Raw genomic sequence first — 26283 nt, forward strand, 5'->3', positions numbered from 1 at the left:
ATGGAGGACGGCCCTTCAGCCATTCCAGCCAGGCAATGGAAAATGCTGTCGAGTGACGACTGAGAACGCCTTGACACCGTACGATGCTGTTCCTGAACGCCGCCGAATGGTAAATGTAGTTCAAATACATGATGGGGTGGGTGTGCCCATCATCAAGAAGCAAAATTTGGAAGATTCCGTCTTGCAGGCGTAGCCGTCGTTAGAAGAAGTGCGTGTAAATCTTGGAGTTTTCGTGAACTTCCATTTCCTGTGTGCTGTTAGCGTTTGCAAGTCTGGGCATTTTCTGCAATACCAACGTACCATCTTGAATGTGTTGAGCTCCTCCTTGATCTGCTGAGCCAACATAGGCGTCAGGCGGTTGCATGTTGCAATCTCGCCTCTGCGATCATACTCTCCACTTGGCCATGTGTCGTGAAAGACGATTCTTGGTGAAAATGTCGCGTTCCTCTTGGTACCTCCGGATGGCGTTCCAGGAGCACTCTTGCTGTCTTGGCGGAGTCTAAGAGCGGTCATGAAATAATCCTCGCTGCCAATGGCGACCGACCCTGAACGCTTGTGGCCTTGTGCCTCATCATTCGGCGTGCTAGGCGCTGTGGAAATAGGCGAGTCGGAGACATTGGGAATGGCGGGGAGCTCGAAGGGCTTGGCGCCATCGCGTGCTGGGCTGTTTGATCGGCCGTTGTGCTTGAGGATGCCTTTCCTGACAGCAGCTAGAACCTCGGCACGCTCCCTGTCGCCACCCACGATGCTCTTTCGACCGGCGCTGTCGGTGCCAGAACTTCCAGCACGCTCGGAAACCATGCTGGGAGTGTTGGAGACGTCCAGCGAGTTTCGCTCCAGGTGAGGAAACCCTGTACCACCGCCATTTTGTGCACGGGGGTCCGGATTGACGTTGACCCTTTCGGCCTCGACAGTGATCATTGAGACAGCGGCCTGGCTAGCTTCCGGAGCCATGGCATCGGCGGCGGGAACACCAATAACTGACTTCGGTCGGAAGAGACCCACCAACGATCGCGTGCTCTTCTTCATGCCACGACCCATCTTACGGATCATGATAGAAGCAGAAGACGCCGTGGACGAAATGGACAGATTGTCGGTCGACCCAGAAAAGAGCCTTCCGCCGTAAATGTTGCTCCCGATTCCCCCCTCCTCCTGCTTCTTGGCGATGGCCGCCTGCTCAGCCTCGTACAACTCATCTGCGGTCGGGTCCTTGTGCAACTTCGATGCATCACTGGCGTTCACATTGCTGGGTTCCACCGGGGGTTCGGGGCCAGCAGCTTTCTTAAAATCAGCGGCGCTACCAAAAGAGAATGCGCGGCGAAGTCGCGATGTCTTGCTCTTCGATTTCGTGCCATTTTGTTTGATTGCTGCGAGCTGCTGCGCGGCGGGGCTGCTGGCGTTGGCGTTGGATGCAGCCTGCTGCGGAGCATTTCCCAGAGAGGAAGGTGGCTTTTGGGGACTGGACTCGGTGGACATGGTCACCGGCTTGGAGAGAGGAGACGGAGTGGGTTGTCGCTTGGCCGCATCTGACGATGAGTTTCGTGGCGGGATGTTCACGATCTTGAGCTGGTCATGTTTCGATGAAGCATCATCTGGGGTTGAAGAAGACGAGGAGAGAGAGGGGTTTGCCGTGGGGGTGGGTACGCTACGGTTGGCAGACTGGTGGAAATAACCTTGTTAGCGATGGAACACTTCAGGATGGTCGGGCCAATGCGTGATTGGGCAATCCATCAGAGGCATGAGGCGAGAAGACGCATCAACAAAAACAGGTAATGCGGTGTGCGTGCAGAGCGAGACACTTACCGAGGACGGCCGCGAATGGCTGCTTCGACTCGACGCGACGCTTTCTGCGCTGCCATTGCGAACATGCATGTTGGTGTCGGTGGGAGGAGCGAGACTGGAAACCATGCGAAGCGATTTTTCGTTGTTTTTGGGAGTTGGAACGCGGTCGGGACGGGAGGATTCTTCCGACTGAGCGAATTCCTGTGGGGTTAGCGGCTTGGGATAATCGGCAGAGTCTAGCGAATGCATGCTGCGCCGCCTCAGTCGCATGGTGTCGTCCGTCGGTCGATTCAATTGCATGTCATCAACCGCGCCATAATAACTGCTTGGTCTGCTCTGGAAAGACGCATTCCGGCTTCGCACTGACACGCTCTTCTGGTCATTGGAGCCAGGTGCATTGTACAAATGACTAACGGTGGCCATGCCTGACCCTGAAGGGGCGCTAGTCTGGCGAGGCTGCTGTTGCTGGAGAGCCGGGCGCCTGTACCTATCAGGTGTCGTCTTAGCACCGGCGGCCTGAGCGAACGTCATTTGCGGTGTCGTGCTGCCGGCGAGATACGCAGATTGAGGTCTCTGTGCCTGGGGATTCGTGCGAGCGGCAGGGATAGCTGAATCATCTCTCGATCCGCCCTGGCTCGTACCCATGTTATGGCTGTATGAAACGGAAGAGCTTCCAGTGTGACGAGACCGGTTGCCATCATGTCCTTGAACCATACCCTGTGTCGGAACAGCGGGAGAAGATGCCGTGCGATAACCGTTGCCATACTGCTGCCACTGACCAGTCGTGTTGAGGCTGGGAGTGCTGGTGAAGGCATAGGGTTGGATGGGAGCATTACTGCCGCGGTAAACGCCTGACGCCCCCGAGAAATTTCGCTGCGCCTGCTGGGCGGCCATGTACTGCTGATTTGCCTGAGCTTGTGCGGGCATCATGTTTCCGGATGATCGGGTCTGGAGAGTGACAGTGCTGGTCTGCTGGGGAAACGTTTGAACCAACGCAGCCATATTCCAATCAAACGACAACTGCAAAGGTGCCGAACGAGTGCTGTTACGTCAACCTCGTTTTGCTCCTAGGTCAGGTCCAAGCAGAGTTGGACGCAACGGCAACGGATCGTTATAGACGGGTGAACTACCAAATTGCAGCTCAAATGCTAAATACTGAGAATTAGTTGTTAGCCAACGTGTATCGCTTCCGGCAGCAAATCCAGATGAAGCCATTCGTATGGCGAGGCTGCGAACACACACAAGCCTCGTTCGCCGTGGAAAGGTCTGGGATGATTTGCGAGACAGGCGATGGACGAACCTTTTAGTTTCTCGAATGCAAGGGAAATATTTCTGCTGTATCCCGGGTGACCAATAACCGTGTGGGAGAAGTGAAGTTGGCGTGAGTGGCCAAAACTCGGGTGTGGAATGGAAGGTCGCCTGCGGCCAGGGGCAGTAATGGTGTCGTCGTGCCGAAGAGAGTGGACGCTTCACTGCTACCGCGAAGTCGTCGTCGTCGTCGCCGTCGTCAACGAAGCAGTAGCCAAAATGGAAGAGGTATCGACCGAGGGCAGAGAGAGAAGGGGATCAAGTGTCACGGAGACAACTCGAGTCGTAGCTAGCAATCGACCAAGAACATGGGAATGTCAGGGACTCGTATCCGGTTCGAAATCGTAACGCAGCAGTCGTCGGGAGCGGAGAGGGATGGGCGATGACGAGTCAGGGCACGGGATCGTCTAATCGTTGTCGTCGTCGGCTATGGGAAGGAAGCTTTTCGAGAAGCTCCGTCGGGTTCACAAAGAGAAAGCAATCGTGAGAGGAGTCGGTTGTGTTTTCGGTTTGTGGGTTTTTTTTTGGGTTGTTGTTGGGTTGAGAAAGACGGACGGGCGACACGCGGAAAGGAAAGGAGGCACAGTAAGAACGACGGTAAGAGCGAAGGACGAGTTGAGGTGTGATCGAGGGGACAACGTTGGACCGGGGAATTGAATATGGGGACAACCTAGGAAGCAGGACCCTGAGAGTCAGACAACCTCAGCGTTGGGGGGCGGATTTCGTGACTTTTTTTTTGGGACGAAAAAAAGGGGTCGTTGATGGGACGAATTGGGAATGATTTTTTTTTCTTTGGGGGGGAAAGGGCTGAGGAGGCTGTGGTAGAGAAGGGGGACTAAGGGAAGGGGGGAGGGAAAAAGGGAAGGAAGACGAGATGGGATTTTTTTGAGGGGATACAGAGAGAGGAAGTCAGGTGTGAAGATGGTGAGGTGCGAGGTGAGAGTGAACGAGAGTCCTGGAAGGAGGAGGAGCACGCTGGACCGGAGACTGGAGACAGACACAGACGGTGGATAGGCAGGAAGGGTCTGGTCGAGATTGGAGACTGCCAGATGGGAAGGTTTTTGGCACTATCGTACCGATGCTGCATTGGCTTGCTGGAGCCAGACGGCGATGGAGTTCCACTTGGACCAAAGCATCCTGGGAGGGGACCCCGGCCGAGTTTCCACAGGCAGACTTACTGCACCACTGCCCACACCATGCACCCGTTCGACGTTCCTATTCGTACCCGCTACCTCGACTGGGGCCTGGAGCAGCGAGGAGCGAAATGTCCCGTCTACCCCGGCACCCTGTCGTGTCCACGGCAGCCTGGGTGCCCTGTCCAGCGCCGCCGCCTCTGACTGGTCCAATTTAGCAGGTAAGGACTTTCCCCCCCCATTTGCTGCCATGGCCTTCGATGTGCAATTCATGCCATGCCAGGCCATGCCATGCCCCTTTCACTCAGCACTCTGTCCGCTGTTCGTCAGAAGATATTACGGATATCTGCTCAGTTACTCAGTGTGCCGCTGTGGTTCCAGGGGGCACCTTCCGTCAGCTTCATCAGCCTTCAGGACGCCCCTGCCTAGGTGCCTAGGTTTTCAGAATACGCAGTACACAACGCCGGGCCTCAAACTGCACCGGGCTCGCTCAACCACCTCTCTCCTCTGCTGCTCGTCTCGTCCTCCCAGCAAGACCAAGACAAGACCTGTGTGAGACCTTCCACCACACAGGGCGGACCTTCAGGAAGCCCCCAATAGGGAATGGTGCGAACGCGTCCCTTCGTCTCGGGGAGTTGTCTCTCGGCTTGGAGAATTTTGGCATTTTGCCATTGGGCAAACGGCCGACAGGCGGCGAATCACGACCACGCTACCCCTTGCTCCTGGGCGACAGACATGCCCGCGTTCGACGCTCTCTCCTGAATGAGGTAAGCCGACGGTAAAAGGGAAACAAAACACACATCACAACATTGAACACGCCAAGGAACCGCCAACCTGCCCATGGGATTGGTCCGGCACCGTTTGGTAACGGCCAGTTGGAGGCAAATGGCTGGATGGGATAGTGCAGCAGGCTGATCAGCACCACCAGTGCAGGCACAGGTGCTCACACACACTTACGCAGGGCCTTGAAGCAACTGCAAAAGGCACATCATCAACATGTCCCGCAGACGCGCAGCAGCCCCTATGAAGCACGGCCGACGCAGCTCATCAGCGCCAATCCCAACTTCAGGACTGACAGCTTCCTGCCTGCCTACCAAACCTACCTACCAACAAGCATCACGCGGCATCACACGCACACGCAGGGCGCAGAGCACAGGCCCAGGCACAGTAAGACGAGAGATGAGAAGCTGCATCCAGGAGACGCAACGCCTCCTCCACACAACAAATACACGTAATGGCAATCCATCGCCATCTGCCTTCGCGTTGAAACGAGGCACGAGGAGCGGCAACAAACGGCCCTCGTCTAGACCCAAGACGAAAATCTTCACACTAAGACCCCGAATCGCCTCTCCAGCCTCACATCGGGACCCCTTACGCAAGGTACACAGACAGTACAGCGAAGACCTGCGCTGGGACAGAGCCAGCTGTTCGGGGTTGAGGCACACCACACACCACACCACACACCGCCGTCGCCCCAATGCTTAGGGGACCAACTAAGTGATGCGCACCAACAAGTAGCGTACAATCGCGGAGCACGAATACAATACAGTAGCTCGACCCTGCAGATTCCTCAACTCGGCCGGTCTCCCGTATCAGCAGCAGATCGCGCAGCTAAGCTCACCAAAACCAGGCTCGTCAACGCATCTCTCGGCGGAGGGCAAGACAGCCAGACCGCCACGGCGGTACAAACACATGCCTTACGAATCCTGCCCAGCCAATTACACCCGCCTCGCCTCAATCAGTCTCTCTTGGCCAGTCCGGCCTGTATGAATATCTCTGCCCGCCTCTGGGCTCTGCCCCCCTCTTTTGCTGCAGTGCAGTGGTCATTCACCTGTTACGTGTGATGGGCCGGGGGATACGAAGAAAAAGGGAACGCTTTCCCCGTATTTGAGTTCGAGCTTACCCCACCGCAGTGGCTTCGCCTGGCTAAGATGGTGAGGTAATGCTACGTGCATATCGGAAGGGATGGCCTCCCCTGTTCCGGAAAGGAAATTTCACAGGTCATCTCTCAAGTTTCGACACCCATCTCCCACTCCAGAGTCCACGGGGGCCCGACTGCGGAACGTGTGGATTGAGGCCGTCTGGAGATGCTGCCGGACTTGGTCTGGCTGGTCAGGGCGTCCCGGGTGCTGGCCGACGGAGGAGCCTGGGAGAGATGGGGGGGAGGGGGAGTGAAGCCGTTCACGATGGGCTCCGCAGCTCGGCCGCATCAGCAAGCAGCAGCGCCGCAGCCATCACGAACAAATCACAGACGGAGAAGCCCTGTCGGACGACGCACTTTATATCCGGACGTCCAAAAAAGAGTGCCCTGTCTTACGGGTTCGTCTCAATCTACCTCCGGCGCAGTTAATGGCCTGTTGAAGCCACTTGCTTGGCTCAGAATGCTGCACCACGGTCATGCCTGATTCTCGAGGCCGGCCGTTGAGGTTTGACAGCCTCCCATGACGTTGACTGAGGCCCGGCCTCCGATCCGATCTCAGAGTTTGCAGCTGCATGCCGCATCATCCCATGGTTGCCACATTTTTCTTGCTTTCATCCATTCTTTCTTCCTCGCGCTTGTTCTTCGCCCTTTCGACCTTGAGCCTTAGCTCAGTTTTATACACTATATTTAGTCCGTGGCCAGAGACCAGTCGGGGGTCCACCAAGTCAAGTAGGGACCAACGACCAACGGGCTGCCAATGGCCCACGAGAGAGAGGCGGGCGATGGAGAGACACTCGAGGTATGCTGTACGTGGGATGCACCGCGGCTTACATGCAAAAGGGAGGAGACCTCGCCCGGTCCACTAGGTACTTGTGCCCGTATTGTATCTCTGCTGCGAGTGGCGGCGACTACGAACCAGTGTGCGGCTACGGCCACGACCACGCCCACACGAGATTCCCACAGGCTGGAAACGGGGTCAACAACGACAACGGGGCGGGAATGACGCTAGCAGGCTAGTGGGTACGCAGCAGCATGCCTGACAACGGGCCCTGATCGCTTCTGGCGGCGATGCGGCGACGGCCTTGCGGTCCCCTACAACTTTCCGGCGCCCCCTGCCGATGAGATGTGATGCTTCCGCACGCTGACCACTGTGCAATTTGCCTTCAGGATGCAGTGAGGGGGAATATGGGGGCATGAGTAAACAATCCCATGTTATCTCCCCTGTGGAAGGCTGCATATCAAAGCAAGCTACGGACGCTTGATCCTGATGCCACTGCAGCAGCGCTAGCAGCACGCGTCTCTGGCGATGTGAAGTGAGTTGCGGTGAGTTGCTCTCTGCTGGCAAACCCCCATGAGGGACTCCAGCACATTACTCCGCAACACAGTCTAGAAGCTCATGCTTTGGAAATGAAGTTTTCCTGTCAGCGACCAGAAGAGAAAAAAAAACCCAGGCCAGGTCCCGCTACCATGGTTTTACAAGGAGTCGCCTGGTCGCCCGCAATCTGTTTCTTACATTGAAGGCTATGCTACCTACGCACAACTCATAAGCTAACAATACTTCAGCCTTGTGATGCTCGATCTGCTAGAAACTATTGAGCCACGGCTGAACCGCTGAGCATAATACAGCACGCGACAGCACAGCTATTTTGGCTGTCAGTGTTGCTTTTCCCGCCCATCCGTGCATTGATGCAGAGATTCGTGTCGCTGGCTAGTGCTGTTTGGATGATGCGCGCCCATGTCCTTGGTCCTGGGCTGTGGTGCTGTTCGCGATGAAGAGAATTTCAGCAGCACAAGACCCTGCGTTGCGCCTGAGGTAAGCATCCAGTTTAAGGTTGATCAGGCGATGTCGATGGTGTGTTCTGATGATGAGCAGCATCGAAATTAAGATTGAAGGATACGAACGACAAGATGGAGAATAGTCAAGCGATGAACGGCCTGAGCATTAACTCATCGAAGCCAGCATCTGTACTCTGCTCCCTTCAGCCGCTGTCATTATTCCCGACAAAGCCTTCCCCAGGGAATAACGCAATCAACCACATCCCTGGCCGCCGCGCTCTTCCAACGGGAAAGCCGTCGGCGCCAACGTCTGGCGACTGTTCCTGCGACTGTGAGATGAAGGAGCCCAGACCAGGTGCACAAGTCTCAATCTCGTTGGAAACGTCCCGCTGTCTGCTTGAAACAGCTGTCCCAGACACCGATGCTTCACTGTCACCAAGTTTACGAGAATTTTGTCGTAACGGGGGGTGACACTTACGCCGTAGAGCCTACCGACAACCTTTGCTGGGACTTATTTGGCTGCTTATTGAGGGGCTGAATGGGTAGGTTTTTAGCATCATCTACAACAACAGAGTTGCGTCCTGCAGCTTACACACTGCAAGGGAAGGCAACACCATCCCGTCTGGTCTTTTTCCAAGAGCCTCGGCGCCGCAGACATCATCAACTCATCACCATCAACAGAGTTTCGGCAGCTTCCAGCAACGTTTTCTGCCTCATCCCACGTCTCTGGAGCAAACCTTCCGCTCCTAGGCCAATCAACCCCCGTCCCTGTCGCGCAATGCCCCCCGTGGGCCGTCAGCAATCAATCTGGTCTTTCAAGTTCCTTCCAGAGGAAAATGCGGAAAGCACTTCACAAAATGACAAAGACCCCAGAACCTCGCCGTTTTTTGCACCCGTCACGATGCTACGGTAACGTTGACAGTATGCAGGGAAAACAAGCTCAACAGCAAAAGGGGTCTCCGTTTAGGATGCACTCTTGGTGACTAAGTCCGGAGTCTTCGCCGACGACGGCATTGATTCGCAGCGAAGAAAGGGGCAGAGCAAAAAATTGGCCGCTACTCTTCCACAAAGATTGATTGTTCCTGCCTCTGCCGTTCCCCTCCCCGCGAACATGACCCGATCGGGCAGCACACGACCGAGATAGCTGCCGAATGCCAGGACTCGATGACGCGGGCAGTTTGCGGCTTTCGGGGGCAGCCAAGCCGGGCAAGCTGGGGCATGGACGGCTCCCATGTGTGTGAACAGCAAGGAGGACGGCCGAACAAGCCGGGTTTGATTATATTGGAAACCTCTACGGACACAACTGCATCGCAGCTCCAGCCATAAAATGACACGATCGCGATCTGCCCGAGTGCCTGGCAGCCAAGTACAAGCAATACTTTAGTAAAGGCTTAGATGCGTCCAGCATCCGGACATGCAATGTCGGGCCTACTGAGTGATCTGGAAGGTGCCATCTGAGCCGCCGAATCTTGTCCCGAGGCACGCTCGACGAGGCCAGACCAGATCAGAGGACGAGAGACGGGTCACCCTTGCCCGATCGACCGTTGCAGACTCTCACAACGCCTTCCAGCAGCTTCCCTGCATCGCTGGCCGCACTTCTCGAATTGTTCGCTGAGGGTGAGCCAAGTCGTGCTAGAACGTCGGGCTAACTTCAACTAGCATCGCGGACACGGATCTTTTCTTCTGGCGTTCGGCTTGTTTCAATCCACCAGCACCAACACAAACACGGGTGCACCCAACAACTCCTGACCTCCAAGAGATGAGAGACACGACCTCAATTAACGCGCCAGAGTCTCGCGGGCGCGCCCAGAGCGTCCAGTCGCGCTAACAAACATTGACAACAACCGAACGCACAGAGTGCCATCCATGCCAGGCCATGCTAGGCTCTTTGCTTCTTCCTCAAATCTCGGTCGGCTAGGGATTGACCGACTCCAAGTGATCTGAATCCCTATCATTTCCTTTCTGCTTGCTAGTCGTGCGGGGGATCAATTACACGACTCTATTGGTCGACCGCACAGATGCCCACTGCACTGCAACCAGGAACCTCGCATGTGCACGCGGCGGGGGAATACCACAGGGACTGGACACTCACGCACTTTGCCGTTTGCTCGGAAGCAGCAGCGCAATTCAGGTTCGGATTCACGTCAGATTCAAACAGCCCTCGACCATGGCCATCAACAACACAGGCTGGACAGATACACAGACGGCTGACAAGGCGCGTGGTCCCTGGAACTCGCCTCGCCACGCCGCGCAATGTGTATTGTAATCTCCTCTCCAGTCCGCGGTTTAGGGCGTCCCGTCTCGTCTTTCGCGCGCAGCTTTTTCATCTGGATCAACCTTGCAACCTGCAGGAAAACTGCATACCGACATTGACAAGTCGTCGCCTCCTCCAAGGTCATTCCTGTTGGTGTCCTAGCAGCAGTGTCGAAGATCAGACGCACCTTGTGGAGATTGTCCTATCATGATAACCTTGGCTGTGGACCGACTTGGTAGTGATCGCTTCGGGGGTTCACGAAGAGCCGTCCACCGGCAAAAGTCGCTGGCCAACTGCGACGCTGCCAATGCCAGCAACAATCACTGGTTGAATGGCAGCGGCTCAAGGTCCCTGAAGCCATACCGCGTACGCAACCAGGTCTTCTTCCAAGTTTACCCCTGTCTTCAACATCGCCGTCGCTTCTGATGAACAGTTGCCAGCAAAGCACAGCATCCACATCCACGGACTGACAGACTGTTTCGAACCCAGGCCGTTTGGCTAGTGTTTTCCATCCAACGCGATGTGGAAATTGTCAGAGTTGTCACTCGTTGAACCGCCTCACCATTCGCGGCCCCGTCGTCCTCCACAGACTTGCGCGGCAAGCCACCAACACCTCCAAGGGCCAGGAGGTCCGCCCTCGGACGCAATCGCATCTCTGAGTGGAAGAAGAACGAGAACTGACCTCCAACAGGTGGGTTCGCTCGTGCTGCATCTCACATGGCCCCACGATCAAGACTGTGGGTTCCTGGTGGCTTGTCCCTAGGCTGCGGCACCAGTTCACGACGCCATCGCCCGCGCTAGTCTAGCGAGAAGATGATGGGCGACGATCGTGTCTACCAGAGACAGTCCGTCAATGTTCGCACTCGGTCCTGGCGGGTCCCTGTGCGACGACGACGAACAAGTTGCGCATGTAGACTTCACGAACGAAGCAGAAAAATGTTGTGTGCTTCGAGCAAGTTCTAGGTGCAGATGCGCACGCAATGCAAGCGCTTTGAAGCCGCTGCAAGCGATGCAGACGCAACCACGAGACCGCAAGTCAATCCCGATGAGGCCACACTGGCCGGTCAATCGGTGACATCGTTGCAGGACCCATCATCCTCCACCCGTGGGTTCAATCCCGAGGCTTGCAAACTCGCACGGCCAAGACCGGCTATGGCTCCGAGTTTGTGCAATGCTGGAGGGGAGGTGATGACGCCCCATCCAAGATGACAGATCAGTTGCGGTGAGATGAGGGCGACCAAACTTCGTCCCCCGCACTTCTCGACATGTCCATGCCTGCCCGACGTCTGGACAATTCCCATAGTCTTGCCGAGGCCGGGAGCAGCAACCATTCTTCCGAGAAAGATTAGCGAGATACTGAGCACAACGCCAGGCGTACGAAGGTATACTCAGCCACCGCCAGTAACCCCCAAGCTGTGGTTGAGTTGCCAATAAAAGAAATCAATTCAATAGAGCCAGCAGAAGCGAAACGAGGAGACCGCGCATTCCCATTCAGTGCTACCGGGCGGCCCCCAATAGCATGACACTTTAAGGCGGGTGGGCTGCTGGTTTCCCCCAAAGGGTCCGGACAGCACAAACAACCCCGTCGTATGGCCCGCCGCCCTGGGCGATTCAACTTCACCGAACCCACTCAATACGGCACCTGCTCAGTTCCAACTTGGAAGCGCTCATTGTCCCCCATGCAGATGGACTCCAGCCCTGGACACTGGGGGGGGCATTAGGACGCCTGTTATTCCCCGCCTGTTGCCGTCAACTGGCCATATTTGGCCCGAAAGACGCCATGCCTACCACGCTCGCTTCCACAACGGAGACGACCTGCCAGGGATGAGCCGGTGACAGCAGTCGAATAGACGGAGCAGCGCGCCCACACAGCGTTCCCTCGCAGACGGTACGCCCTAGCATCACCGCCAGACCGACTCGCGTCCTCCCTCAGAGGGCTCCATCCAGTCCGGCAGAGTCAGTATCCCGAGCCAAGCCGGGTGGAGGTTTCTCCAGCTGCAGGCGGCGACCGCACCGTAAGACGGCGTTCCGGTCCACTCCGTGTGCGTGTGCGGCCACATGCAGGTTGTTCGTCCCACGCCGTGCGACTGTGTCAGGGCTTCCGGCCTCCCAGGAGGACTTGCCGTCGTGCAAAGATCGGGTTCTGATGCCTTGGGCTGACAGCCTCACGCATCCGAGTTCCAATGAGTTGTGCGCCTGGACTGTTCTTTCCGCTTGTGGTGGGAAAATAGGGCACAACTCTCGCCCGGCCCAAGAACTGGGTTGCCAGGTTGCACCAGCTGCGGGAGCTGAGTGAGGCCGAAGACAAAGTCGAGGCTTGTTCTGCGGGCTGGAATGCTTGGGAGATGCCACGCGGGTTGCTCCGGTGTTGGGATGATTGGAGTTTTGTGGTGTACAGTGCCGCGATTCGGGATTAGTTTGTGCTCCGCGAGACTTGTCCGGGGACGGGCGGTGGTGAGCACCCCACCCGCCGGCGCCGAGTGGCCGCCATGGGCCGGGATTTTATGCAACTGCGACGGAACCGACCTCGATGTTTTGCAAAGAAGAGTCATCGCGATCCCAGCCTGGCTGGCTGGCGCTGGCTGCTTAATGTCCAAAGATGCGTATATGCCTATGGTTTCTGACCGAAGTTGTCAATTGCAGCAATGACATGCCATTCCACGATGGGTTCAGCTGGGTCATCCAGCATCCGGACGTGATGGCAACAGGCGCGCCTGGTGGCATACAACGAGCATCGTGGTAGTGCTTGTCAGCAAAGTGGCCGCCTTCCTCTGAGGGGCCTGCACAAACGCATACTTGCTTTCGGGCATGTGCGTTGCCGCTTTGTTCAATGCCCATGCGCCTGTCAAGCAAATGGATAGCATGTCGTCAGGCAGATGGGCATGGCATTTGATAGCGATCGGGCACCAGCGGCCGACCTTTCACCTCAACTGCCTACCGGCACGGGCCTCGGCACACGAAGGAGCAGCGCTCGGCTATTAACCCATCCCGAGGTTTGTGATATTCGATACCAACATGACATCGATCAAACTTCTGGAGTCTCATGCACCTTCTGCCTAGGCATTTTGAACCCTTCACATCTGCCACATCGATCAGCCGTGTCACGCGGCGAGGTTTATCATCCAGCTCTTGAGCCCACCGATGAAGACGAATGCCCTTCGTTCTGCGCCCATGTGGCGTTCCTTTCGACCTCAACTAAAGATTGGGTGAGCGAAGAGAGTATTGCCAGTCGATGGTCAAGAACCAAAACCATCAAGGAGTCATTGTCCAGTCCTTGGCGTCTGTCCTAGAACGACATCTTTGTTGGGATCCGGCAAGTCTGGCATAGCATTGCAACACCGCAGCACGGGTTGCTGCGCTGGAAGACTGAGCAAACATGCGGACTCTTGCTTCTCCTTCTGAGACGCCTTGCTCTCAGATATTCGCCAAGATGTGCTTCGGGAAGTTGCATGCGGAGTTGGGGGGAGATATATGGTGGACGCCCCTTCGGGCAAATGTGCGGCCATGGAGCGTTTCATGGGATGAGAGGATAAAGGGATCAACTTCTACTAACGTTAATCACTTCTCAAATCTGCCTTTAAGGAGGTGCGTCCCTCGCGCAAGTCCGAGGACTCCATCCACTTTGACCTTCACCTTCATCTGCTGACAAATTTACTTGCGCAGTAGGGCGCCAAGGGCTTCTTCGGGCTGCAAACGGACTTCAAGTGAAGCTGCTTATCGGGTGCTGCATTGGTGGTGACGGCCTCACTGCCATTGAGCTGACCAAGTGGTCATGCTCATGGATGAGAGCAATGTGGACGAAAAAGCCCATAACGGAGGCGTTCAGCAAAGCGTCTGGGGGGTGCGATATTGGCCAGTTCAACGAAGGCAGACTCGAAACTGTGTTTGCCTGCCAGACGTGCCATGGCATCATCATGACGTTGATGAGCCAAGTGCCGGAATGGTCAATATCAGAATGGAGTATGTGAAGAAGTCTTGACATGCCGTCATTATCTGAATCCTAGTTCTCTTGGCTCCAAGACACGGAACACTCCTCGACAGCTGCAGCGGCGATGTTATGAAGTTTGGAGGCATTAGGATGACGCAGAACACGAACAAAGTGCAACATAACACACACACGAGGGCCGTCATCAATATCCAGAATCGTTGATAATGTCGCCTCCCAAGATCAATTTGCTGCTCACATCCGTCAACCCCGCAGCGCGGTTTCGGCCATCCTCCGACCGACGTCAATTTAAACACCAAGACCGTCGTTCCTCGGACCACGATGAAATGTCTCAGCAAATCGAAAGCGCAATCGACCAGACGATCACCTCCTCTTTTTTCTCTTCCCCCAGACTTTTTCTTCGATTTTCGTAGGTCGTGCTCTGCCGCTAGCTCGAAAATTAACCGGCACGAAACTGTTCCAAGGAAAGGCGCCCAGCCACTGCGGGACGACCGTTGGAACTATGGACCTCGCTTAAGGCTTAGCGGTCTTGGCATCGATCATAGTAGGCAAGCTCGACGGCAAAGGCCTGGACTTTTCCCATCTCTCTTCCTGTGGTCCCTAGACCGGGCGAAAGCCGTCCAGGCTTTGGTTTGAGTTCTTCTGTTTGGCCTGACTGCTTGCTTCTTGTATCCGTCAGTCATGTGCGCTGTCGCACCTGCAACGGTGTCACACAAATCTCAAATCTCCGAGGCGGGGAGAGTCAGCAAGCGCTGACGTCCAGCGTGGCTTGTAGCTGATGGGCTTGCTGTGGTCTCTCTTTCCATAGAGTAGCCTACGAATGTGGCCTCTCGGTGTCTGCCATGGAAGGATTCACTAGCCGTTGAAGATACGCTACTTAGACGCGGCGTTTGTCAGCGTCTAAAACTCGTGGTGGCGCGGCGAGCATTGTGCAGGGCTGCGGTTTGCTTGGAAAGAAGCCCTTTTCAACTCGACTTGGAGATATGCTTGCCGAGGATTCGGGACGAAGGATGGTTGTCTCACAGTTTGCGTGGAGTTTGCCGTTTGTGCTCTTCTGAAAGCACGTCGTGGGCGCTTGGCTAGGCGCCTGGTGACGGGGAGAGGATCTTCCGCGGGTGACCGTTGTGCCGGTGAGCGTTGGCAACGCGTCTTGGCATAACTTGCCTCGTGTGCGTCCTGAGACGACAACGAGCTTGTTTGCTGACGGATCGGGGGCTCATGTGAGATCATATACCAAGACCCGAAGGTAGGGCTGAGCACAAGGGATTTTGAGGCAAAGGCTGTGAGGATAAACTTGGAGCGAGGCTCTTTGCATGGCTGTTTCCTTTCGATCATGGGCAAATTTTGTACGCGAGAGTACCTGAAGGAGAAGAAAAAAGATTCCATCCGTTGTATTCCGCGCCTCGCTCGCCGCGGCAAACGGCCTTTTACTAACCCGTCCAACGACGTGTCAGCCGTCTAATTCCTACGCAGACCGGAGCATCTTTTGTCATCCGCCTTTTCTCTAACCTCCTTTCTCATTGACCCAGCCAAAGAAGAAAGGCGGCTTTATTGCAAGCCCCTCCTTCTCCTCCTGCGCCTCCCGCCTTTCGTCTTGGCATCTTTGATTCTTGCTTCTCGAGGGGATGGAAAGTGGACTTGGTGATCTTCATCTGGCAAACTGACGTCCCCTCCCTCCCCCATGGGACTCCTTCGTGGACCCCCCGGTCCGGTACCCTGGCCGTGGGGGAGACTGGAGTATCCGTACCTTACCGACACTTTTTCGCGGAAACGGAGCTCGCCAAGAGTCTGGACGCCGCTTGAATGGGGAAGCCAAGTTGTTTTGTCACACCCAGCCTCGTGAGATGACGGCTCATTGGAGGTCGAGTCGAACAATGCCTGCTTGTTCTTTGTGCGTACCCGCCAGACAAGCAGCTTACACCCTCCTCCAAGATCTGACGAGATCGTGTGCCCAGAGATCTGGAGGAGGATAAAGAGCCCCCATCTTCCCGCCTTCAGTCTCGAGGTTCATCTCATTCTACAGCTCTCTTCTTTTGCAGTCTACCAGCTAAAATGAAACCCTCAAACCTCCTCCCCTTCGCAACCCTCACAGCGGCAATCTGCCACCACCGCACATCCCTCTACGCCCGCTCCGCCGCGGAGGGCGAGGTTGAGGTCGCAAAGTTCGGCTACAACGACCTCGTAGGCCCGCTCAACTGGCACGGCCGCAACAACGCCAGCTCAAAGTGCGCCACGGGCACGCATCAGTCGCCCATCAACCTCAACGACACCTCGGCGACGCTCGTCCCCGGCGCAAGCCTGGGCTTCGACGTGCCGGCGCACCCGGACGGCGCCGTGTTCGAGAACCTCGGCACCACGCTCGAGGTGGTCGCGCAGAACGGCACGCTGACGCGGGACGGGCGGGTGTACGCGCTCAAGCAGTTCCACTTCCACACGCCGAGCGAGCACCGCGTCGAGAGCGAGTACTTCCCCATGGAGGTGCACTTTGTCTTTGAGGCGGACGAGGAGGCGAACAAGAGTAAGTTTTTTTTCTGCCATCTTTTCTTCTCTCGTATTTGTATAAACTTGGCAGTTCATAAATCTCTAACAATCTTGCTCCCCCCACAGACTCCACCGGTCCCGCCGCCTCCGTCGTGGGATTCCTCATCGAAGTCGACAACGCCGCGCCGTCGCCGTTCCTGGCCAACGTGTTCGCGCACCTCGACGAGGTCGCCGAGCCCGGGTCGCACGCGGAGACGCAGGGGCTCGACTTCTGCGAGCTCAAGGACCTGCTCGCGCGGTCCTACGTGTACCAGTACAGCGGCAGCCTGACGACGCCGCCGTGCACCGAGGGCATCGCGTGGAACGTCGTCGCGGAGCCGCTGACGGTGGACGACGTCACGTTCCGCGCGGCGAAGCGGGTGATGAAGTTCAACTCGCGGTACACGCAGAACGTGCCCGGGCAGAAGAACCTGCTGGATCACTCCAGGGTCATGTTGAACGCCATGTCGCCTTAGGTGGGTTGTTGGGGGAAGGAGGTTGCGGAGTTAGTGCGTGGGGGAAGAGGTTGAGGTGAGGTGAGGATGCCCACTTGGTGGTCGGGGTTACGCCGATGTGGATCTCACGGAGAGAGTTTTCTGCCCTTTCACTGGCGTTTTCTGTGATAGGGGCATACGCGGGCACACATGCAAAGGGCTTATAGACTAGTACACATTGCATTGAGGAGGACGACATGACAGGTACATACAGGCATGATATGCGGTCACATCCATATGGAGAGATGAGAGACGCGAGAGAGCCATGGTATCGACATCATAAGCGTACGAGTTGCAGGGGTTAGTTTTCTCGGCGACAGGGTCGTGAATTGGCATTGAGATAAGACATTTGTTTGTTATAATGTAGTTTTTATTATTCAGACCAAAAATTGTTGAACATTTGCTAAACAAATGCTTTGTAGACTGTTTGACTACCTGGTATCATTGACAAAACAGAGACAAGAACAAGGAACATGGTATCAAAAATGAGAAGACAGAAAAAGAAAAAAGATCTCAGACAAAAGCTGAGGATGAAGGCTACGGAAACCATGGGGCTTTATCCGCCTCCGAGTTGTCTTCGTGAAGACAAACCGAAATCCGGCTAATGCGTTTGGTCCGCGGGCGGTGTCGTTGAGAAGAGATCGCCATCTGCCTGCCAATTGGAGCAGCTGAGAAAGAACAGGACGGATTCTGACCGGAGCGATGTCACGTCGTCCATGGGGTCAATTTATTTCGTCTGCCCTTCTCCGCAATGCGGCGGCGAGCAAGCAGCAGCAGCAGGCTGGGAGTTGACGAGGGACGTGGCCAGGACGGCCTCTGATTGGCTCGAGCGTCTTCTGTTTCAACGGTCCCGTTGCTTGGCACAATTCAAGCTCATCCTCCTTACTCGTGGCTTCACCGCTGCCAAGGCGCCAGCAATCAGTTCCCCCGTAAAATTACGAAAGGTGAGAGGGGAAGAGGGGTGGAGTGGGGATTTTGTTTCCCCTTGCGCGCCCCCAAATGTCTTGTCTTGTCTTGCGTGACGTGACGGAAAAGAAGTTTTTGATGAGAAGGGGAGAGGAGGATGAGGAGGCTGGAATGCGCTTCTCGTCCCGGGACGGTTCCACGTCTTGGCGCCGAGGGGACTTGCGCGTTTGTTTACGCCGCATCCGGTGTTCTGCAGATCAATGTTCCGCATCAAACAATAAAGGACACTGGCAAGAAACATCGGAGGGCGGTTTTTGCGGGTTCCCGCTTGGCGCCGCCTTCTGGAGCCGTTCGAGCCGTTGTGGAGCCCTGCGGCTACGCCGTCTTCTTGGCGGGTCTGCTGCCGGTCGCATTCGGCGACGGCGAACGGTCGGATAAACCGTCTATGGGTGATGACTTTTGCTACGGTGCTTTCTGACTTCTTGTCTTTTCTTGCAGAAGAACACCGGCTCACAAACAATTTAGTCGCGCTTGAAGATGGAGCGCGCCATGTCGGTGAATGAGCGACCGCCAAAGAGGAACTGGGAGCTGTGACGCCCGCAGTGGGTGTAGACGTTGACCGTCTGGGAGTGGGAGGACTTTCTCTTCGCCGGGCGCGGAGAGTCCTGGGAGACTGCCCTTCTGGTGGTGAAGGAGTCGGTGGAGATGGAGCTCGCGTCGGAGCCGGCGCGGCTGCTCTTGGGCCGCTGCATCTCGAAGTTGGGGGCGGAGAGGTTAGAAGACATTGTGTTTAGTGTTTGACTTTGAAAGTGTTTGATATGTGTTGAAGCCAATTGGTTTGTGGCTTTCGATGTTGCTTGATGTGTGTGTGTGAAGTCGAGACAAGATTACACGATGAGTTGGAAAGACTCGTCTAGACCTCGGGGTGTCCCTCTCTTAAATGCTTGAGAGGATGTCTGTTCTGAATGCGGCTGCACGGCTGCTTATTCTTGGCTCGCGCTCTCGGCCGCTTGGTCGGCATGGATTGACGTCGCCATGGAGCTCGGTGGTCTAAAATGCTGTGCCCCGAGTGGCCGTTTACCGACTTGGCCGGGTTGCCGGTCGTTGGTGGACCCACTGAGGCCGGTCTGCTGAACATGCTTTCCCCATCGATGCGACCGAGTGCGAACCGCAGGTGGGGATGGCCTCGTAAGGCAACAGCTAACGCAGGCTGTCCAACGCTCTCCCTGTGCGTGGTTGTTCCGCATTCGTCCTCTCTGTTGGCTGCAAAATACGCGAGGATCTGCAGGACGACATTACTGGGCTGATTGTTGGGTGATGGCCTCAAAGTTGGTGCTAGGCAATTAGCTTGCACATGCCCAGGAGAGAACAAGGGACAGGTATGCGACGGTTGGTTTGAGGCCCATCGATGACGACCGGATGAGGAAACTCAAGCTGCTGCTCGTAAGGAGTCTCGAGCCTCATTTGGCTGGTCGCGAAAGCACGAGGCCCGAGGGACGCGAGAAACCGATATTATGCAAGGCTCTGCATGGTATCAATCCCGTGACTCCTTGTCGAGTTTCCGTGTTTGCACATCTGCGAATAGGAACGGTTCGTCGGCACAGCAGCGTCGTCAGCAGCATTGGTTTAGTCACATGCGGCCCGCATGTTCGGACGACGCCGATGGTTTAGCGTCGTTTGCTTCTGGGCGCCGCTGCACGTGATGTTTTGATAGATTGCTGCCTGCTTACTCGGGCGCACCGAGCCACGTTCAGGCGGCAAGGCATGGATCCACTTCTTCCATGCAGATGCCTTAACCAGGGGGCATCAACACACCAGCCACGTTCCCCGGCCACGTTCCTGAGCTTGGCGGCCCGGAACCTAAAGGCCGCGGGTTACCCCAGACTCGGACTCTGTAGGGCTGATAAAGGGTCGAATTGGCGAAGCTTGGTGTTGAGCCGCCATGATGAGGATGCGATGATGAAGTTTGGAAGTTTTCTGGCGGACCGCAGCTGAAAATTTGACGTCGGGGTTGAGATTGCTTGGATAGACACGCCCTCGAAACTCCTAGAGCATTGGGCCTCTTCGAGAGCTGGAAACCGCACCGCAGTCAGAGACGGCGCAAACTGAGGCCCGACAACGAGGAACAATCTGAAATGACATCATTGCCGTTCATCGTTCGATGTTTCGCAGATATCTGCGCCGCAGTCCGCATGCCCACGAAGTCGGTGTGAGGTCTCGGCGGCCCGCCTTGCATCCCCTTCGGCAGATAAGATGCAGTCGACCAGAGTCGCACTTCGTCTCAGTAATACCGGTCTCGTGCTGTCCTCGAGTGGTACCGTGGTCGCGACAACGCGACATTTTGTGGTGGACACTCGACGCCCACTTACCCCGGGCCCGACTTTTTTAACCTCGCGCGCCGATGAGCACCGTCAATCCTTGCACGGTGATTGACATGCTTCAGACTTGGGGTAGGTCGAGATGAAAATCGGTTGACAGGACACTGACGATGCTTGAGCAGACGCAATACACATGCCGACCAAGTTACTTCGGATCGATAAAATTTGGCATCAAAGATTCGCGATTGTTGAATCTGAGGCCCCCAAGATTTCCCGTTGAACTGCGGAAAGATGGGTCCAGCCAATGGCCGCTGCTTGAAATGGCAACCTCAGAGGTGGACGGAAGCGCCGCTCGGACCACTTGTGGCTGGTGTCTGCACGTGAGACCCACTCTACTGACTCCCCGTCCTTCTCGCCCAAGAGTGTGAACGCCAGGCGCGCAAGACGTGGAACGCGCGATGGTGATTTTTCTGCGAATCTGAACCTATCACCAGCCTGTGGTCAAGCCCATCTCCACGCAGTCCGGGATCGCCAACGACGCACGTCGCAGACATCAAGGCCACCTTGACTTTTCGCGTTTGCATCGTCGCAACCCCAATGGCGCGCTGCTGCACCACCACCTGACGTCCGCTTCCATTGTTCTTGCTTTCTCCCTGAGCGCTAAGACAGAGGTGAGCCTTCCTTGCATCCACCAACCTCCCAATAGCCCCAATACAGATCAACTTTGATACCTTCGCCATCTCAGACACTTTTTTGATGATACTCGAGTGCTTGTGGATGCTGACACCGCGTAAACAGACCTCTTCGCGACAACAGGCAGCAGCTGCTCATCGCCAACCAGCGTGCACAACAATCAGAACGCGAAAGCACAACCGATCCGCACCTGCAATTAATAATCCACCCACACCACGATGCCGTCCAAACGTAAGCGCGACATCGAGGACTTCGATCCTAACAAGTCGGATTCCGATGACGAGAACTTCGAGCCCGGTACCGACCAGCCACCCGCACGAAGCAAGAAGCGATCGCGCGGCTCAAAGTCGAAGAGCTCTGGCGGTGGAGGCGGCGGCAGCCGAAGACGCACGAACAAATATCGTGGATCTGACATCGACGACGATGATGAGGATGTCTCTGATAGTATGGCAGAGGGCTCATTCGTCTCGGAAGAAGAGGAGGAGGAAGAAGATCTCCCCGTCAACGCCGCCGGTCGCCGTTCCAGGAAGGCCGCAACAAAGCACAACAGCTACAAGGAGAGTGAAAGCGAGTCCGAGTCTGAAGAAGCTGAAGCATCCGAAGACGAGCTTTCCGAGGACCACGCCAAGCCCAAGATGAAGAAGGAATCCTTGATGATCAAGCTGAAAGTGCCCAAGAATCCGGCTTCTGCTGCACCTGTCACTAGGAGATCTACCCGCGCCCGGACAGCCGAGGTCGAGGAAGAGCATGTCGAGTTGACAAACTCGGGCAGGCACATGCAGCGTGCTTCTAAGAGTCGAAGCCCTGAAACCTTTGCTCGCACTCGCAACTCCCGCTCAGTTAAGGGACTGAAGAAGGCACCAGACACGATTGAGGAAGCAACTCAGGAGAGCAGCTTCCGTCGCGACGATGACGCCGATGCCGATGAGTTGGCCGGCGATGCAGAGCCAGTGGCTGCAGACACCGAGGAGATTGTCGATAGCAAGGATGCGGTAATGGAAGATGCCATCAAAGAATCGACCGAGGTGGATCCCGATGCTGCAGCTGATGATGACGATGAAGAGGACGAGGGTCCAATCACACGGCGAACCCGAGCCAAGAGGGGAAGTGCATCTGGACCTTCAGCTGCGGAACCTGAGGAAGACCCCAAGGAACCAACTGATGGCGATGCCCCAACACGGCGTCTCACTCGCCGAGGACTTCGAAAGTCGAAATCCCTCCAGGAGCCCAGTAGCGATTTCGAACCCGGCGAAGAGTCGGCGGAAGACGCGCACATGTCTGACGACTCGCCCACCAAGAAGAACTCCGCTGATGCTGAAGATGGCGACTTTGACAGCCCGGCCCCGCGCGGTAGAGCTGCTAAACCCAAGGGCAGATCCACTCGAAGCTCGCGCCGTGGGGCCGAGTCCGGGGATGAAGTCGAGCTAGACCATGACGAGCTTGCCGAGGAGCTCCACGAACTTCGACAAGACTCACGCTCTCGCCGCACAAGGCGACCTTCACCCGCAATCATCTACCAAGAAACGGCGTCGAAGCGTCGCAGAGCCGCAGCAAAGCCAATGAATTACTTCATGCCTCCTCTTTCCGCCGTAAACATAGAGGAAGACGATGGTGAGGACCCCGCCCCGACCCCTGCACGGCGCCGTAACGGACGTGGAGGCGCCAGTCAAGCATGGGACCGCGCCCTCAACACGACTTTTGGTCCCTTCGGAGGCGGAGGCGGTGCCGGCTCCATTCTCGCTGGACCTTGGGGCACCGGCGCTGCTGGAGGTGTCGACTCCGACAGCAGTGACGATGAAATGGGTGGACGTTCTGGCGCCGCTGGTAACGTTGGCATGACTCCCACGTCGGCTGCAGCCCCAGGTGGCCTGCTCCCTGGTCTCGCGCAGCCTGTGGGTGGCGAAGGTGCTGGTGTCGGCGCAACGCCCAACGTCGGCAAGGTTAAAAACACAAAGGCCCTCGCTGATGCCGATCCTCTTGGTGTCGACCTTAACGTGGATTTCAACCAAGTTGGTGGTCTCCAAGGTCACATCGACCAGCTGAAGGAGATGGTTCAGTTACCTCTCCTGTACCCCGAGCTCTTCCAAAAGTTCCATGTCACACCCCCACGAGGTGTTCTCTTCCACGGTCCTCCCGGTACCGGTAAAACTCTTCTCGCCCGTGCCCTTGCCAACTCTGTTGGTATTGGTGGCCGCAAGATCACCTTCTACATGCGCAAGGGAGCCGATGCCCTGAGCAAGTGGGTTGGTGAAGCCGAGAAGCAGCTGCGGCTGTTGTTTGAGGAAGCTAGACGAACGCAACCAAGTATCATCTTCTTCGACGAAATCGATGGTCTGGCTCCAGTACGTTCTAGTAAACAGGAGCAGATTCACGCGTCGATCGTGTCAACGCTTCTGGCACTGATGGATGGCATGGATGGCCGTGGACAGGTCATCGTCATCGGAGCAACCAACCGTCCAGACAACATCGATCCTGCGCTGAGAAGACCTGGTCGATTCGATCGAGAGTTCTACTTCCCTCTTCCTGACGTAGAAGGCCGTCGATCCATTCTCGAGATTCACACCAAGGACTGGGGTCTTTCAGAACCTTTCAAGCAATCGCTTGCGGAGAACACCAAGGGTTATGGTGGTGCCGACCTCCGAGCACTTTGCACTGAGGCTGCTCTCAATGCCATCCAAAGAACGTACCCACAGATTTATTCCTCAAAAGACAAGCTTATCGTCAACCCCGAAAACATCAGCATTCATGCCACCGACTTCATGATCTCTATCAAGAAGATGGTGCCCTCTTCAGAAAGATCGGCTGGCACAGGCGCAGCTCCGCTGCCCAAGGGAATCGAGCCACTCTTGCGTGATCAATTTGACTCTATCAAGAAGGCTCTCGACGAGGTTCTTCCTCGGAAGAAAAAGCTCACAGCGCTTGAGGAGGCAATGTACGAGCAGTTTGACGACGAAGACCATGGTTTTGGACGCGAGGCCATGCATCAAGAATTTGAGCGATCTCGTGTGTTCCGCCCACGCTTCCTGATCCATGGTTTTGCCGGCATGGGCCAGAGCTACCTGTCATCTGCGCTTCTTCACTACTTCGAGGGTGTCCAAGTGCAAAACTTCGGCCTTCCCAATTTGCTCGCTGATGGACGGGTAAGTTCGTCTTTTCTCTTTTTGTGGTGTTTGTACTAACCTATTTGTAGCCCATGGAACAGGTCATCGTTGGCCTTTTTACGGAAGTCAAGAGACACAAGCCCAGTGTCATTTATATTCCTGGCATCGAGTCTTGGTACGCATCATTGCGGGATAGCTTGCCGTTCATGACCTTCAAGGCCATGCTAAAGTCGATTCCGCCAACGGATCCTATCTTGTTGCTGGCGACTTCGGAGTATGAGGCTGGCGAGAGCCTTTCTCAAGCCCTCGTCCGAGAGCTGTTTGCATTTTCTCGCAAGAACCGGCTTCAGATCGAGCGGCCCAAGCATGTGAGTACTCGCGCTTCTCTTTTCATAACTAGGCACTGACTAACATGACCAAGCCCAACCGACGCGAATACTTCTCTACAATCGTGGAGCATGTCCGCAAGAGCCCGGCCGAATTCCCTGACCCTGCCAACCGGAAGAAGAGGGTCTTGGATCAGCTCCCAGTCGCTCCGCCGCCACCGCCCAAGGTGCCTTCAAAGGAAGAAGTCAAGGCCATGCAGAAGCGCGATCATCAGCTTCTCAACATTCTTAAAGTGCAACTCCAACCAATCATGGACCAGATCAACAGAAAGTACAAAAAGTTCAGACAGCCCGTCATTCCACAGAGCCAACTCGACTACCTCTTCGCCGAGAACCAAATTAACTTCGTGCGCCCCGACCTGGCAGGGGTCGAGCCTCGGCCGTTCGAGATTGTGAAGGACAAATACGGCGATGATGTGCTTCGCGAAACGGCCACGGGCAAGACGTTCTCCAACTTGGAAACCACGACCATTGAGGAGCGTCTTTCAAACGGGTACTATTGCCGTCCCAAGGACTTCCTCAAAGACATAAAATCTCTTGCGAGGGACTCCAAGAACATCGGCGACAAGGAGCGCACGTTGAAGGCGAACGAACTTGTAAGCAATGTCGAGGTTGATGTCGCGACTATCGAAGGCAACACAGCCACCGTGGACTGGGAGTCTCTGTACCAGAGACAAGTCCAACGTGCCAGAGCTGCAGCCGAGAAGGAGAGAAAGAGGAAGGCTATGCAGTCCATCGTCGATCGCGTCCAAACTGACGCAGCCGGAGGTAATGACAGCGACTCTCAAGGACCTGTCACCTTGGGCGAGCGCATCCCTGGCTCTTCTCACGCCATGGCTCGCTTCCAGGTTATGAGCCCGGGGCCTAGTGGCGGCCCTGCTGTTCCTCCCCAGAGCAATGGAACGTCCAACCCATCACGGCAAAGCGACGTTCACATGAGCGGGGTCGATGATGACACGACCCAGGACAGCTCATCTATGCAGCCTCCTCAGTGGCCGGCACAGGGCAACCAAGCAACAGGCGCGATAACCGGCACAACCGTGGTTTCTCAAAAGTCAATGATCACCACGGTACCTCCTGGCATGTCTCCTTCAGATCTATTGAACGATGCGTCAACGACTAAGACGTCAGATCCGTCTCAAAGATCGTCAGGGGAGAAGTGGACACAAGGCACTAATGGTGTGCACGGCGAGCAGCAGAGCCAGGGCGATAATTCTCAGCTGCAAGACACGCAGATCCCAGCGGGCATGCAGGCTAGCCAGGCCACCTCGAGTGACGAAATTTGGCCACACTCCCAAGCCCAAGGCATCGCGCGCGGTGTCATCCGTCCCTCAATGGGCGGCCCAGGTAGCCAGAACTCATCACCCAACAAGTCTAGAAGCTCGGGGGATTCTAAGTCGCATGCCCCGACTCTGGTTAACATCCTGAACGACTCGCCAGGCGAAGAGATTAGAAATTCCGGCTCGTCCTTGTCGCAGCAACAGCCTGTCATTCACGAGGAACAGGTTGAGAATTTCCTTGACGAGTTGACCGAGGGGACATCGGGCTGCACCATTGAGCAGCTTGAGCAGATCAACCGCGAGTTGATGGACGAAATCTGGCGCACGAGGCATGAGTGGAACCGTATGAAGGTTCTTGGAGACCTCACCAAGGTGTTTAATGAGACGATAAGCGACATCGAAAACACCCAAGGGCTCTTCCAGCAGAGCCAGGAGGTGTAAAATGAGAGGAGATGGTGTTGCGAA

General features: G+C 56.0%; 4 protein-coding genes across 4 annotated transcripts; 2 read left to right on the plus strand and 2 right to left on the minus strand.

Annotated features, from left to right (window-relative positions):
- Positions 1 to 199: 199 nt before the first annotated feature.
- Positions 200 to 2802, minus strand: GCG54_00007853 (Protein BNI4; the record flags this gene model as incomplete). The annotated part of the gene is made up of 3 exons (XM_045407830.1): positions 200 to 247; positions 301 to 1659; positions 1804 to 2802. 3 exons carry the CDS (start codon positions 2800 to 2802, stop codon positions 200 to 202), a joined length of 2406 nt encoding a protein of 801 aa, XP_045263219.1.
- A 13343-nt stretch (positions 2803 to 16145) lies between these two features.
- On the plus strand, positions 16146 to 17116 carry GCG54_00007854 (Carbonic anhydrase; the record flags this gene model as incomplete). Its single annotated transcript, XM_045407831.1, has 2 exons — positions 16146 to 16638; positions 16728 to 17116. Coding segments are annotated over 2 exons (882 nt in total), but the record flags the coding sequence as incomplete, so codon positions are not given.
- A 1445-nt stretch (positions 17117 to 18561) lies between these two features.
- Positions 18562 to 18825, minus strand: GCG54_00007855 (uncharacterized protein; the record flags this gene model as incomplete). Its single annotated transcript, XM_045407832.1, has 1 exon — positions 18562 to 18825. The coding sequence occupies one exon, from the start codon at positions 18823 to 18825 to the stop codon at positions 18562 to 18564; it is 264 nt and encodes an 87-aa protein (XP_045263221.1).
- Positions 18826 to 21269: 2444 nt separating this feature from the next.
- On the plus strand, positions 21270 to 26259 carry GCG54_00007856 (Tat-binding-like 7; the record flags this gene model as incomplete). The annotated part of the gene is made up of 3 exons (XM_045407833.1): positions 21270 to 24191; positions 24242 to 24520; positions 24574 to 26259. The coding sequence occupies 3 exons, from the start codon at positions 21270 to 21272 to the stop codon at positions 26257 to 26259; spliced, it is 4887 nt and encodes a 1628-aa protein (XP_045263222.1).
- Positions 26260 to 26283: the final 24 nt, after the last annotated feature.

This window comes from Colletotrichum gloeosporioides (assembly GCF_011800055.1).
Source record: "Colletotrichum gloeosporioides strain Lc1 chromosome Unknown consensus_51, whole genome shotgun sequence".
NCBI lineage: Eukaryota > Fungi > Ascomycota > Sordariomycetes > Glomerellales > Glomerellaceae > Colletotrichum > Colletotrichum gloeosporioides.